The 12,680-nt window shown below is 39.9% G+C and overlaps 1 protein-coding gene across 5 annotated transcripts in view; it reads left to right on the top strand.

Moving 5' to 3' along the window:
* The window catches only part of Rere (arginine-glutamic acid dipeptide repeats), a 396,954-nt gene that overhangs the window by 245,650 nt on the left and 138,624 nt on the right, over nucleotides 1-12,680 (top strand). The window contains exon 1 of one of the 5 annotated variants that reach the window (XM_027947555.2): nucleotides 453-670. The exons of the other annotated variants lie outside the window; for them this stretch is intronic. Within the exon in view, the coding sequence (XP_027803356.2) occupies nucleotides 645-670 (26 nt within the window). The 5' untranslated portion in view covers nucleotides 453-644. Of the gene's footprint in view, nucleotides 1-452; nucleotides 671-12,680 lie in introns of those variants that run through there. 5 annotated transcript variants of the gene reach the window in all.

Here is a 12,680-nt window from a genome sequence, read left to right as displayed (position 1 = left end):
ATTTGTTTGTTTTCCAAATGTTGAAGATTTTCAAAGAGAGATGTATGGAGTTGCTTTTCTTAAGTAGCTACTACTATGATTTTAAATGTGTTGGAATATTTCTGCTAATTAATCTTACACATAGTTGTTTATGTCCTTTGTTTCTATTCTTTCTTGGAAATCTTGCTATTTAAGACCACCATTTCCTTTAAAAAAAAATAGACAAAACAGAACTTGCTGTTGTCTGGAGGCGCAGGCATAGACTGAAGCTGGCAGGGCTTGCCGAGCTTGTGGCGTTGGCTGTCTCAGATCCCCTTCCTGAGGCCCCACTTCCCTGCACACTAGCTTGGTGTGCAGGGAGAAGCTGCGGCGTCTGTTGGCTGGGCTTTATTTACGGAAACAGCAGGGTTGAGATTGATTGCGTCGTGCAGAGACAGTGTGTGGATGAGGGAGGGTCACAGCACATGCTCAGTCCTGTCAGTGTGAGGGGAAGTTTCTGCGTTCTGCGTGGAGGCTTAGGTCATAGCACAAGCTCAGTGAAAGCTCTGTGAGGTCTCTCACACTGCATGTGCCTCCATTTTGAGCAGTTAGAGTAGAAAAGGGCAGAGTTTTAGCGGTAAGAGAGGTGCAGGGATCAGCTAGACTCACCCGGGGCTCTGTTAGTCATGGAGGATCCCTTCGGCCCCTGCAGGTAGGCTCCCTTACTCTGGCCTCCCTGGCCGGGTGATGGTTGGCTGCTCCTTCTCACTTCTGGAGATGTCTCTGAGTCATTCATCCTTCAGAGTCCTGTTCCCGGAGCCTTTGGTTCAGCCCAGCTGGCCGTGGAGGTGGTGCTGCAACACGGAACAGCGGGAAAGGGCTCTACCCAGGGCTGCGTTAAGCAGATGAGGAATATGAAGCTTCTCGGGTCCCTCTGTCCCTGTCCTGCCCCCCCTTTCTCCTCACCTCTCCCTCCCTTGGCATGGTTTTAACCCGAGGCGCGCTGGGTGCTTGTTGCCGAGCTGTCTCTCTTCAAGCCCTGCAGAGCAAGCCTGCAGGCCCCCCGCCTTGCTGCGCCTGTGGCTGGCCAGGATCGCCTGGGCCAGAGAGCAGTTCTGTTTGGATGTTTTAGGAATGGTGGTAGGTGGGTAGCTATTGGTTGCTTTGAAGGTGGGTGGAACCTGTTTTGATTGAGAGCCTGTTTGCCAGAGCAAATTACAGTTCTTGTCATCTTTTTCTGAAATCTGACATAGGCAGGAGATAGTTGTGGATTATGGTGGCAACAGTTTCACCTTAAAATGGCTTTTTAAAAAGTGAAAGGTTGCCACATCAGTTTGTACTGTGTTGTTCAGAAGGAAGCGAATCCTTCTTCCTTTTGGAGTTTACGAAGATTTCTTCAGAAAACTGTATGCATTGATATTTGTGTTAGAAGTTGAGGTTCCATGTATTCTGTGTGCTTATTTTTGTATGTTCATTTTAAATAGGATAATGTTTGTTGTGTGCATTTGTATTTTGCTGTGTGACTGGTGAATTCTATAGAAGAGAAGTGAAAGAAGTAGTGGGTGCTGGAGAAGGCAGAGGTGTTAACAAGGCCACATTGGGTGCCCATGGCTTGACGGCCAACACTAGTCTTTCCTACCCAGGGAAAGCTATACTTTTTGTGCCTCCTGCTCACAGAGAAGGCTCAGGCAGATGGTTCTCTCCATGGTAAACTTAGGGAGCCAGTCAGAATAGGCAGATTTAGGACTAGTTGAATTCTTACTCAAGCAGATTTTCAGCGATTTTGAATTATGTTAGTTGCTTCTTATTGCTTCCTCTCCTTTTTTTCTGCTGATAGGTTTTGGAAAAGAAATTGAAGTGACATTAAGTTTTGTGTATTCGTGGGGATGGGTGAAAATATACAATAAAGAAAAATGTGAAAAACCCTCATAGGTAAGGGAAGAAATTTACTATATATTGATACAAAGGAGAAATGATTTGTAAGCTCTTAGTTGTATAATATGACCTTTGCATGATCAACTTTAGTCAGACAAAGCCCCTGAGTCTAGCAGAAGGTTTTAAACTAAGGCTTAACTTGGTGAATTCTAGACACTTAAAATATTCCTGAGGTATATAATCTGTATTCTTATAGGTTAAATTTGGGGATTGTAAACTAAGGAGATGAATTAAAGAAGAATAATTTAGGTTGACATTTATTGCTGTCTTCAGATCTATTTTTCCAATCATGTGAGGGTTCTCCTCCCATTACGATCCTTTTTATTTGAACATTGCATTTGGAGGTTTGAGGCAGCTTCCCACTTTTTCCCATACCGTGAAACGTTGATTCTGGAACTTATCTTATTTACTCTATTTAGAAGCATCTTTCCCCAGCTACTCAGGAAGCTGAGGCAGGCGGATTGCAAGTTCAAGTCCAGCCTCCACAGCTTAGCAAGAAGACACTGTTTCAAAATAAAAATGGGCTGGGGATGTAGCTCAGAACAAAAGTTCCCCTGGGTTCAATCCTGAGTACTGCTAAAAGGTAAAAAAGATATCTTTTGCACAGTTTGCTCTTCCTTTGCATTCTCTCTCTAAAAAATTTATCCTTTCTCTAGCCTAGAGAAATCAGACACTAGCACTTTCTGGTCATGTACATGTGGGGTCCATGAAAGCCTACTGTTTCAGACTTGAAGAGAAGATTCAGCGTTGGAGTTGAGAATGCTGATTTTCTGTTGCTGGGTCTTTAACTTAAACTTTCTTTACACTTTAGCTAATAAAATGTGAGCAGGAAGCTATACTCATAGCTGACCAGCTTCTGGCTCAGGTTCCTCCTGCTTGATGGATGGCTGACTGGGCCTGGCACATACCTGTGTTCATGGATCTTGTGTGCAGCTGCCCTTTTTGCTGGTAAAGACACACAGTCACTGGCTCTGATCTATGGATACCCTCTGTGGCTAAGAGTCTATTTTTTTTTTCTGTTTCACCTTGTAAGTGAAGTAAGTCACCACAGTATTTCTTGTATTTCTGGCATGTTTTTTGCCGACCACTCATCTCTTGCTTCAGGAGTTCATTGCTTGTGTGGATGTGGCAGAGGTGAAGGAACCAGCACACGGAAGTTACTGTCTTGGTCAGGGGTCTGTGTAAGCTGAACATTGAAAAGATGCTAGTCATTCCATTTTGGCTTATTGTTCCCTTCCTGAGATACTTCAGAGTGTCAGGAAATGTGGGAGAGTACAGAAGGTTGTTTCAGAAGGAATGTAGAAGTGCACTAAATTATTATCTTGTTAGCTTTTCATGTCATTTTGGTAGAATCTTGAATTAGAACCACAGTGGAGTTTTCTGCTTAAAATGTTCCTCCATCAGCATACATGGTGTGGTCACTGCTGGAAAGCTGGGACACACTTCGCTGTGTTTCGATGCCACTTCATTCCTAATCTCATAGCTCTCAAAATTCCTCCACTCTCATCTCGTGGGCTAACTGATGAGTTAGAGGACTCTGAGTCACCCAAGACCTCACTTAGTTACTTCTGAATTCATTTTTCCTTTTCCTTTTAATTTTTGGTCTTTAGTGAACCAAGCTATCTTTCCATCAAAAGATATTTTCCGAACACTATGAAACAAATGTCCTGAAGGTTTGTAAGCGAGAAATACTATCTAAATACTAAAGGAATATTTGAAATGATGTGTATATTCATGAGTCTTCTCTTGGATGAGTACAGTCAATTGCTAATCATCTGAATCGAGCAGTTTCTGATGTGGGCAATACAGGCGCATGGAGATATATTTAAGATAAATCTGAAAACTCTTCTTCTCATTTTGTATGCTCTGTGATACCTGGAGTCCAAAGTATAACAGTTCATTTTAGCTAGGATAATTAGAGATCATATCTATCAGAGGTCTTTGAACTATTTACATTTATTTGTGATGGTTTGATTCTCTTTCCCATTGGATTTGAAGTTTCTGAGGATTGTGTTTGTTCTTGTGGTCTTGGTTCCCAGTAGAGTGCCTGGCAAATAGGTCTTTGACATGTAAATAAGTTCATGAGTAAATGAGAAAAGGCTGGATTGGGAGCCAGGTAGGTACTATTCTTTCTACTTCACACACGACACTGGACAAACTTTCTGATGCCTGTCAACCTGTGTTTTCTCATGGATCATATGGAAATAAATATTTCTCAGTTGTAAAGATGAAATGAAAATGATAAGTGTTTGGCACGTAGTTGCTTAGTATGTTATTGTTATTCATTCAAAAGCCAAGTCTCTCTTGTATATGTGATCACCTCCATAGTATTTTTATTTTTCATGGTCAACTGAGACAGTATTAGAAATTGTTTTAGGAATTAAGTAGTTAGTTACCAGTATTTTTTAACCACAATTTACTGGTCTACTTTCTTTTTATTCTTGATTATTTCTCTTTATACTTATTGAAATTTTGTTCTTAAAAGAAACTGTACTTTCATAGTTTTGTTACATTTGGTGTATCAGCGTGATATGATTTTTTTTTCTTACTCTTTCTCCAGTATAAGTGTGTGTGTGTGTGTGTGAGAGAGAGAGAGTGAGAGAGAGAGAGAGAGAGAGAGAGATGTGTGTGTGTGTTATACTTTTTATAGCATTTCAGAGTCTTCCCAGTGGGAACAAAAAGACCTTTAGACTTGTGTTGTAGACATGCTTACTTGGTCCAAAGTCTTTTTTTCTGGGACACTCTATTCAGGTTTATAATGTAGTTTGATTTCAATGCACAGAAAGCCAGCAACATCTTTGGTCAGAAGATCAGCTTAATCTTCAAAGACTGCTGCTTTATAAATTGTTTTCAGTTGTGATGAGGTTTCTCCCTCCCTCCCTTCCTTCCTTTTTTTTAAGTTCATATACTAAAACTTGATACTTGTATGCATGCAGCTCTGCAGTCCTTAAGCCATTTTCATCTTTGCAGCAGGTGATTAAAAGAAAACCCTGAGGAGCCTGAGATAACTTGAGTTATATGTCATTGCCAAGTACTTGGAATATTTCTACAGAATGGCAGTGGTGGAGAAATAAGATAGATAAGAAAAGCAGACAATGGAGTAAGACTCTTAGAGCACTTTGTAAGATCTTTCTCACCTGTTAAAATTTTTAAAACCATTTTTCCCTGAAATTATTCAACACATTATTATGTATGGAGGCTATTATCAGCTTATTATCAACATGGAAATTCTCATTATTCCTCAGCCAATGCCTAGTTTCTTAGTAGTAGCCTCTGAATTATATTTAGGAGGAGCCTGTGGGAGAGCTGCTTCTGTGTTCTGGAGTCCTCCTTTGAACTCAGTGTGACCTCTCAGAAAAGTACTCTCATTTCCTCAGGCCTTGGTTTCATCTATGAAGATATTAGATTCAATTAGCTAGCCTCTCAGGAAACTTATATATAAAGAGAAAATTCATTCATTCATTCATTTATTTTTATGTGGTGCTGAGGATTGAACCCAGTGCCTCACAAATGCAAGGCAAGGGCTCTATCATTGAGCTACATACAACCCCAGCTCTATGAGAGAAACTTCAGAATTTTGTGATTTCCAGGTTTGGGTAAGTTGACCTGTGTTGACCTTTGTAGTTGTGTATGAGTTAGAAACATTTATACTTTTCAGTTGTTGACTAATTATCTTTTTTTTGTTGTTGTTTTTTGTTATTTTTGTTTTTGCTTTTGAATGAAGGCTGTTGTTCCTGCCAGTTAGTTTTTTTTGTTTTTTAATATATATATATATTTTTTTTAGTTTTCAATGGACCTTTATTTTATTTATTTATATGCAGTGCTGAGAATTGAACCCAGTGCCTCACACATACTGGGCATGTGCTCTACCACTGAGCCGCTACTCCAGCCCCCTGTCTGCCAGTTAGTCTATCAGTGCTATTTTCAGTTTAATTTTACTTAGAGGGCTAGCTTTGTGTCACAAGCAATTTGTCTTAATTTTTACAACAAATACCTTAGTTGCTATCTATGACTGAGCAGTAGTAAATTTAGATTTTTGGAGTCTTTTGTTTATTCAAAATATCTTTAGAGAGAAGTGTGGGCTCTTAAATATAGTAGTGAGCCAAAGCCAAGCTTGCTTTGTACCTTCATGATGCTTTTTGTCTGGAGGGCAACATAGCCATTGAAAGAAATAATTACACAAAATAGAGAATCCATGACTGGTATTTGTGGGAGGGGAGAGAGGTGGTGCTCTGAGAACAGAATGGAGAGTTTAGCTCCCATTTTCGCTTATTACCAATGCCCAAAGCTACTCATAGCCATGACCTCTACACAGCAAGCACTGTGCCTAGTTCTTTCTGTAGGTTTTTATTTTTATAGCAACCTCACATAGTCATTATGAAATTCATTTTATAGATGAGGGAACTCAAGGCTCAGAGAAATTGAATCATGTCCTCAAGATCATACTTAAACTATTCAGGAGGCTGAGGTAGGAAGACCGCAAGTTCAAGGCCAGTCTGGAGAATTTGAAGACACCCTGTCTCAAGATAAAAATGAAAAGTTCTGGGGATGCAGCTCAGTGGTAGAGCACCTCTGGGCTCAATCCCCAGTACCACAACATACTCATGGAGCCAACAGAATCTTGGTACTGACAATTTAATCTAGTCAATTCGTTTGACTCTGAAGTCTGTGCTCTTTTCCTGCACCTTAGTTTCTAGGCTCATATATAAACAGTTTTCAGCAGTGAGGTGCCAGTGTCATGGACTTTTTCTTTATCTTTTAATGAATGGTAATGTGTTGTAGAATAGAATACAAAATTTGGGTGGGTTTTAAAGATTTGCATCAGACTTTAAAAGAAATTTCCTATCATCCTCATTTTCACCCCTGAAATAATTTTTTTTCTCCTAAAAATAAGTGATTCTAATAAATTGCTTTTTTGTTTTAAAATCTAGTGTATTTCACTTTGGACCCACAGACTGTTTCTGTGGTCACTTTCTAAATGGGCTATTAAGTTGAGTTTCTAGTCCTCTTTCTTTGGATGTCATGTCAGTCTTCCTGCTCAATGTAACATCCTATGGAAAAGATAAGAATTATTTACTATCTAATACTGAAGACCTGAAGGATAGGAACAGGGAAAATTGCCCAGTGGCCTCATTCACTATGTGACACCATTTACAGAACAGGAGTCTCTGACCTGTGACTTGTCAGTCCCAGTCCTTTGGGAATGGGCCACAGGGCACACTGCTGTCCTGTCCCTAGGTTTGGGGGTGGGGTCAGTTCTGGGTCACAGTGGGATGTCATGCCAACTACCTGTGAAAAGGCCTCAGTTCTTTTAGCTCTTGCTCTTGATCATTCATGCCAGTGCTTTGCTTCTGTCTTGTCTTTGGAACCATTTGTCCCTCCTCTTCCCAGGAGATTCAAGACATTTTAGCATCTTGAGTGAGCACTCAGACTGTTGCCTCTGTGCACCTTTCCTCTCTTTGGTGATGAAGTGATGGCGTCAGGTTCCTTGGGCAAGCCTGGGTTAGGGCAGGCCCCTGTGTCTGGCTGTTAGCCTTCTCATCCCTTTGCAGAGAGCTGCTCCCTTTTTGATATTCAGTTGCAGGCTTTCCGTTCCTTTCTGTCCATTCCCTGTTTACTTCTTAGACTAAAACGTTTCCATGGTAACAGGTTACTTTTCAAAGGGAACATCTTGTCATTTTATTTAATCCACTGCAGCTGAAGAGGACTGAAATATTAAGTTGTAGTTGCTATGGATACTGCTTTGTTACATCAGTTTCTTTTGTATCAGATTTCATATACAATGAATTTCTATTTTTTTATACTCAAGAAATAAACACAATGACTTACCATTATTGTTGTAATTGGCTTCTGGGACTTTTTTTTTTTTTTTTTCTTAACGTATTCCAAAGTGAAGATTTCTAGACTAATGGAGGCTGAATCTCAGCTGTTTTGAAAAACATATATTATTTATATTAGCTACACAGAGGAAAGCCTCCTATTGCTGGCAAGGATGGCGATAGTTCTTAATTCACTGTGTGTAGTCTGAGCCACAGTATAAGGATGTCTTCAAAATGATATCCCTGTGGCCAGGACGTTAGGAAACAGGGAAGGAGGGAGTGCGGACTTGTTGAGTCGCTCCTTGAATGTCATCACCCCAGAGCCATGGCACTCTTTCCCACCCCCCTGACCTCTCAGATGTCTCCAGGAGATTGGGGACAGAGTCTTTTTGTTACCCAGCTTTCTCATATCTACTTCTTTCTGTGACTTTAAAAACCTAAAATAAAAACCTAAAATTTTTTGGATTCATAAGAACTTGCAGTTTACTCAAGTAGAATACCGTATCATAGTGGGAAATTGACATTAGTACACAGTGAGTGTATACTTCTGTGCCAGCTTGTCACCCATGTGGCTTTGTGCAACAGCCAACCATAGCCCTGGCACTGCACACTTCCTAGCACACATCCTCTCTAACCACTGGCTCTTCTTTATTAGCTCTATGATTTTTGTCATTTCAAGAATGTTGCACAAATCTGAGCCCTTAACTTTGATCTGTTTCTGTTTCAACATGATTTTCAATGTTTTTAAAGAAACTTTTTGATTATTTTGTAATAACATAGAATCAAAAATTGGGAAGTCTTTGGATTCTCATACTTTCATTTGTAATCATGTGGTTTGGTTTGATAACTTAATCAGTCGCCATGGGAGTATTATTGGGAGCTCTGATATAAAGAGTCAATTAAACTTAAGTTCAAACTTGTTAGCCATGTGCTCTTGGACAGCTGTATAAGGCTTCAGTTTCTTCATCTGATTAGAGTAGCCTCTCTATTACAGGATCATCTGTGAGTAGGTAGAAACTATCTACGTATGTGCTTTTTTTTTTTTTTTTTAAATTTACTTCTGAGAACTAAGCCTGATGGTGCAGGCCTGTAATTCCAACAATTTGGAAGGCTGAGACAGGAGGGACACAAGTTCTTGGCCAGCCTCCGCAACTTGGCAAGGCCTTAAGAACTTAGCAAGACCCTGTCTCAAAATGAAACCTCAGGAAGGATGGCGATGTGGCTGAGTGCTTACATGACCCTGAGTTCATTCCCCGGTACAGACCCCCCCCACCCCCAAAAAAGAAAAAGAAACTTTAGTTCTGGGGATTGAATTAAGGGCCTTGCGCTTGGTAGGCAAGCAGTGTATTGCTGAGCTTCATTACCTGTCCCATATAAGGAAATTAGCTTGTGACACTTAGTACATAGTATAAGTGTTCAGTGTTTAAGTCTGTTGATAGTGTGACAGTTAGTATTGTTATTATCTATGAAGTGGGGATACTGTCTTATAGGATTGTCATTGGAATAAGGAAATAATGTGTGTCTGGCATACAAAAGTATTTCCTGAGTGATAGCTCCCTGTTTTAATTAGCTTTTTCACTACTATGACTAAAGGATCTGACCAGAACAACTACAGAGGAGGAAAAGTTTATTTGAGATCTCACGGTTTTCAGAGGTCTTAGTCCATAAAAGGCCTGCTCCATTCCTCGAGGCTCAAGGTGAGGCTGAACATCATGGTGGGAGAGGGTAGTGGAGGAAAGCAGCTCACATCACCGTGATCTGGAAGCTGAGAGAGACTCCACTCTCCAGATACAAATGTATACACCAAAGCCGCACCCTAATTCCCACCTCCTCTAGCCACAATCTACCACTCAGTTAATCCCTTTTGGGGGATTAATTCACTGATTGGGTTAAGACTCTCTCAACCCAATCATTTTGTGAGCTTTTGGGGGACATCTCACATCCAAACCATAACACTTAACTTTTTTTTTTTTAATGCTTGTGTTTATCATATAAATATAATGCACCTCGATTTGGGATGGTTATACGTAAAGACCTTGAGGCAGGGGTAAAGGTGTGTGTGCCGTGGGTGTCCTGCATCATCCTGGAGTCTGACTCACCTCTTTGTCCAGTAGTACCGTTTCTCTGTCGTGACTGGAATGAACATTCTTTTGGTCTGGATTTTCCTCCTTATGTTGATGGCCAGCCAGGCATAGCCCTGCCCCCCTGTGCTGGTCGTGCAGCTTTGTACATCCATGAAGAATTGCTTCAGCAGTTTTGTTGCTTTGAATACAGAATAGAATGAGATCTGGATTTCTAGAATAAAAATACTCATGCTTTTGGTAACATCAAAACGTAAATAATGCCTAGAAATGGGAGAATGCCATAGAGCACATTCAGCAGGTAGTAAGTGCCTAGATGTTAGCCACTCTTCTTTATGATGGAGGAATAAACCTGGCACTTTGTAGATTAGTGGGCCTTTTGAATTTTAGCCTCAATCATAATTAGTGCTTCCCAAAGTATGGTGTTTGGACCTCCTTATTCATTCATTCATTCATTTATTTTTAGCCCTTTTTATTTTTCATTTTGAGATAGGGTCTTGCTAAGTTTCTGAGGCTTGCTTTAAACTTGTGACCCATGCCTAATGATTATTAATTTTTATCAAAATTCCCATCCTTGACTTCCTGTCTCTTCAGTACCCTCCAGGGAAATGGGAGGGGGTGTAAATGTGTTCTGTTACAGACTAAAGGCTGACAGTTGTTTTGAGGAAGCTCTTGTGTGATTTGAGTCAGAAGCTGAACATTGTTTTCATGGAACCCATTTCTGTTTGAAAGAACCACTGACAAACTGTGGTCATTTAGACTTGTGGATTTGGTGGAGATTTACTTTGTCGTTTGAAGGAAGACAACTGGCTGGGCACGGTGCTGCATGCCTGAAATCCCAGTAGCTCCAGAGGCTGAGGCAGGAAGATCCAGAGTTCAAAGCCAGCCTCAACAAAAGTGAGGCATTAAACAATTTAGGGATACCCTGTCTGTAAATAAAATACAAATTAGGGCTGGGGGGTGTTCCTCAGTGGTCCAGTGCCCCTGAGTTCAGGGTTGGGGGTCCCCAACCTCTGCTACCCCAAAAAAAGAAAGAAAAAGAAAACAACTGATAATGTTTCCCAGTGCTAAGATTTGAACTTTGAAGTAAAAATTAGAAATTTTAAAAATCTGCTGTGATCACCATGAGCCTGACATTTTCTTTGTGTTTTAAAGGCTTTTCTTAGGACATGGATGGTGATATTAATGAATGTAATTTTTTAAAAAATATTATATAATGAACTGTCAATATATGGAAGGTTTATAAAACTCAATGAAGCAATATTTTCTATATGACAATTCATGACATTGAAAAATCATGTTTGAATCAGAAGATCCATTTAGAGGGCAAAAGAGACCTTGTATTTAACAAAAAATTATTAAGGTTTTACTGACTGATTGATTACAGCACTGGGGATTGAACCCAGGGGTGCTCTACCATTGAGCTGTAGCCACATCCTTTTTTATTTTTTATGTTGAAACAGGGTCTTACTAAATTGCTGAGGCTGGCCTCTAATGTTGTAATCCTCCTGCCTCCCTGAGTAGCTGGGATTATAGACATGTGCCACCACATCTGGCTTCTGTTATTAAGTTTTTAGAATCACATTGTACATAGGCCTTTAAGAAAATTTCTTGTTGAGTTTTGGTGTAATGTCAAAAATTTGTCAAGGTAGATTCTTCCCTTCTTCAGTTCAATAGCTGTATGGGGTTGGCTTTTCTTTATATGCTTTAGATAAAACAATTTACTTGCTCAAATTGAAGGAAAAAAAGCGAATCCTGCTTTCCTGGGAAGTCAGTAACAGGATTTGCAACATTGTAAAACAATGCTTATGTTTTTGCTATTTTTAAGTACAGTTACTTTTTGTAAATATGTATTATCCTTGTTACTATTTAATTGGATTTTTTATTAACAAATAAATATTTGTAATTTCTCAAAAAACTTAAGTCCTTGGTATACTTGGTAATTTAATGAGTGTAAAATAGTCCTCAGATCAAAATGTTTAAGAATCGCTGTATTAGTATGTGAGAAAATGTAGTGAGTTCATCATAATGGTGATTAAGAATATTTCCTGCAAGGCAGGCATAGTGACGTGCCTGTAATCCCGATGGCTAGAGAGGCTGAGGGAGGAGGATCACAAATTCAAAGCTAGCCTCAACAACTTAGTGAGATCCTGTTTCAAAACATATAAAAGAAGGTGGGGGCCTGGGGGCTGTGGCTCAGTGGTTAACTGCCGCTGGGTTCAATCCCTGGTACCAAAAAGAAGACAATAAAAGAATATTTCCTACAGGCTGTTGCTATTATGTTTAAGTGTTACTTTCTGTTGTTGTTAAATTTTACAGTTTAGTGGTCTAGAAATGTTCATGAAGCCAACGAACTTTTAATTTGTTCTAAGGGGATAAGTAGTAGCAGGCAGGTAATTTACCACACAGTGAGGACACAAAGTATGAATTTAATCTCAGCACTTATCTCTAGAAGTTAATAGTCCCATAGTGGGTGGAGTTAGGAATGCCCAAATTAAAGCATCCCTCCCTCCTCTTCGAGGCCTCCTGCAGTAAAGCAGGACCCTGCCACGGAGTCTTCCCCTGTCCCCAGGAATAGCAGTTTCTAACAGGCATGAACTGCAAGGGTTCTGTCCATTCAGCTTTCTCTAATGGGATGTGTTGCTTTCTGCCTTTTTATAACTTTGGCCTAAGAAATATTTCAACATTTATTCTGTATTCTGTAGTCCCTGGTTACAGTAGGGCATGCCAATGTCCACTCTTCAGATTCTAATCATGTTTGCAAATAAAATTGTTATATCCTCTACTATAAAACTTTCTAATTCCTGCACATACCTAGTAAACAATCTACCTTCCAGCTTTTTTTTTTTTCCTTCTTCCAGCATGCCTATCTTCTAAAGAAAGGAAG

This window comes from Marmota flaviventris, chromosome 10 (genome assembly GCF_047511675.1).
Source record: "Marmota flaviventris isolate mMarFla1 chromosome 10, mMarFla1.hap1, whole genome shotgun sequence".
NCBI lineage: Eukaryota > Metazoa > Chordata > Mammalia > Rodentia > Sciuridae > Marmota > Marmota flaviventris.
The sequence above is the reverse complement of the archived record's forward strand: the minus strand, read 5'-3'. Positions and strand labels throughout refer to the sequence as shown.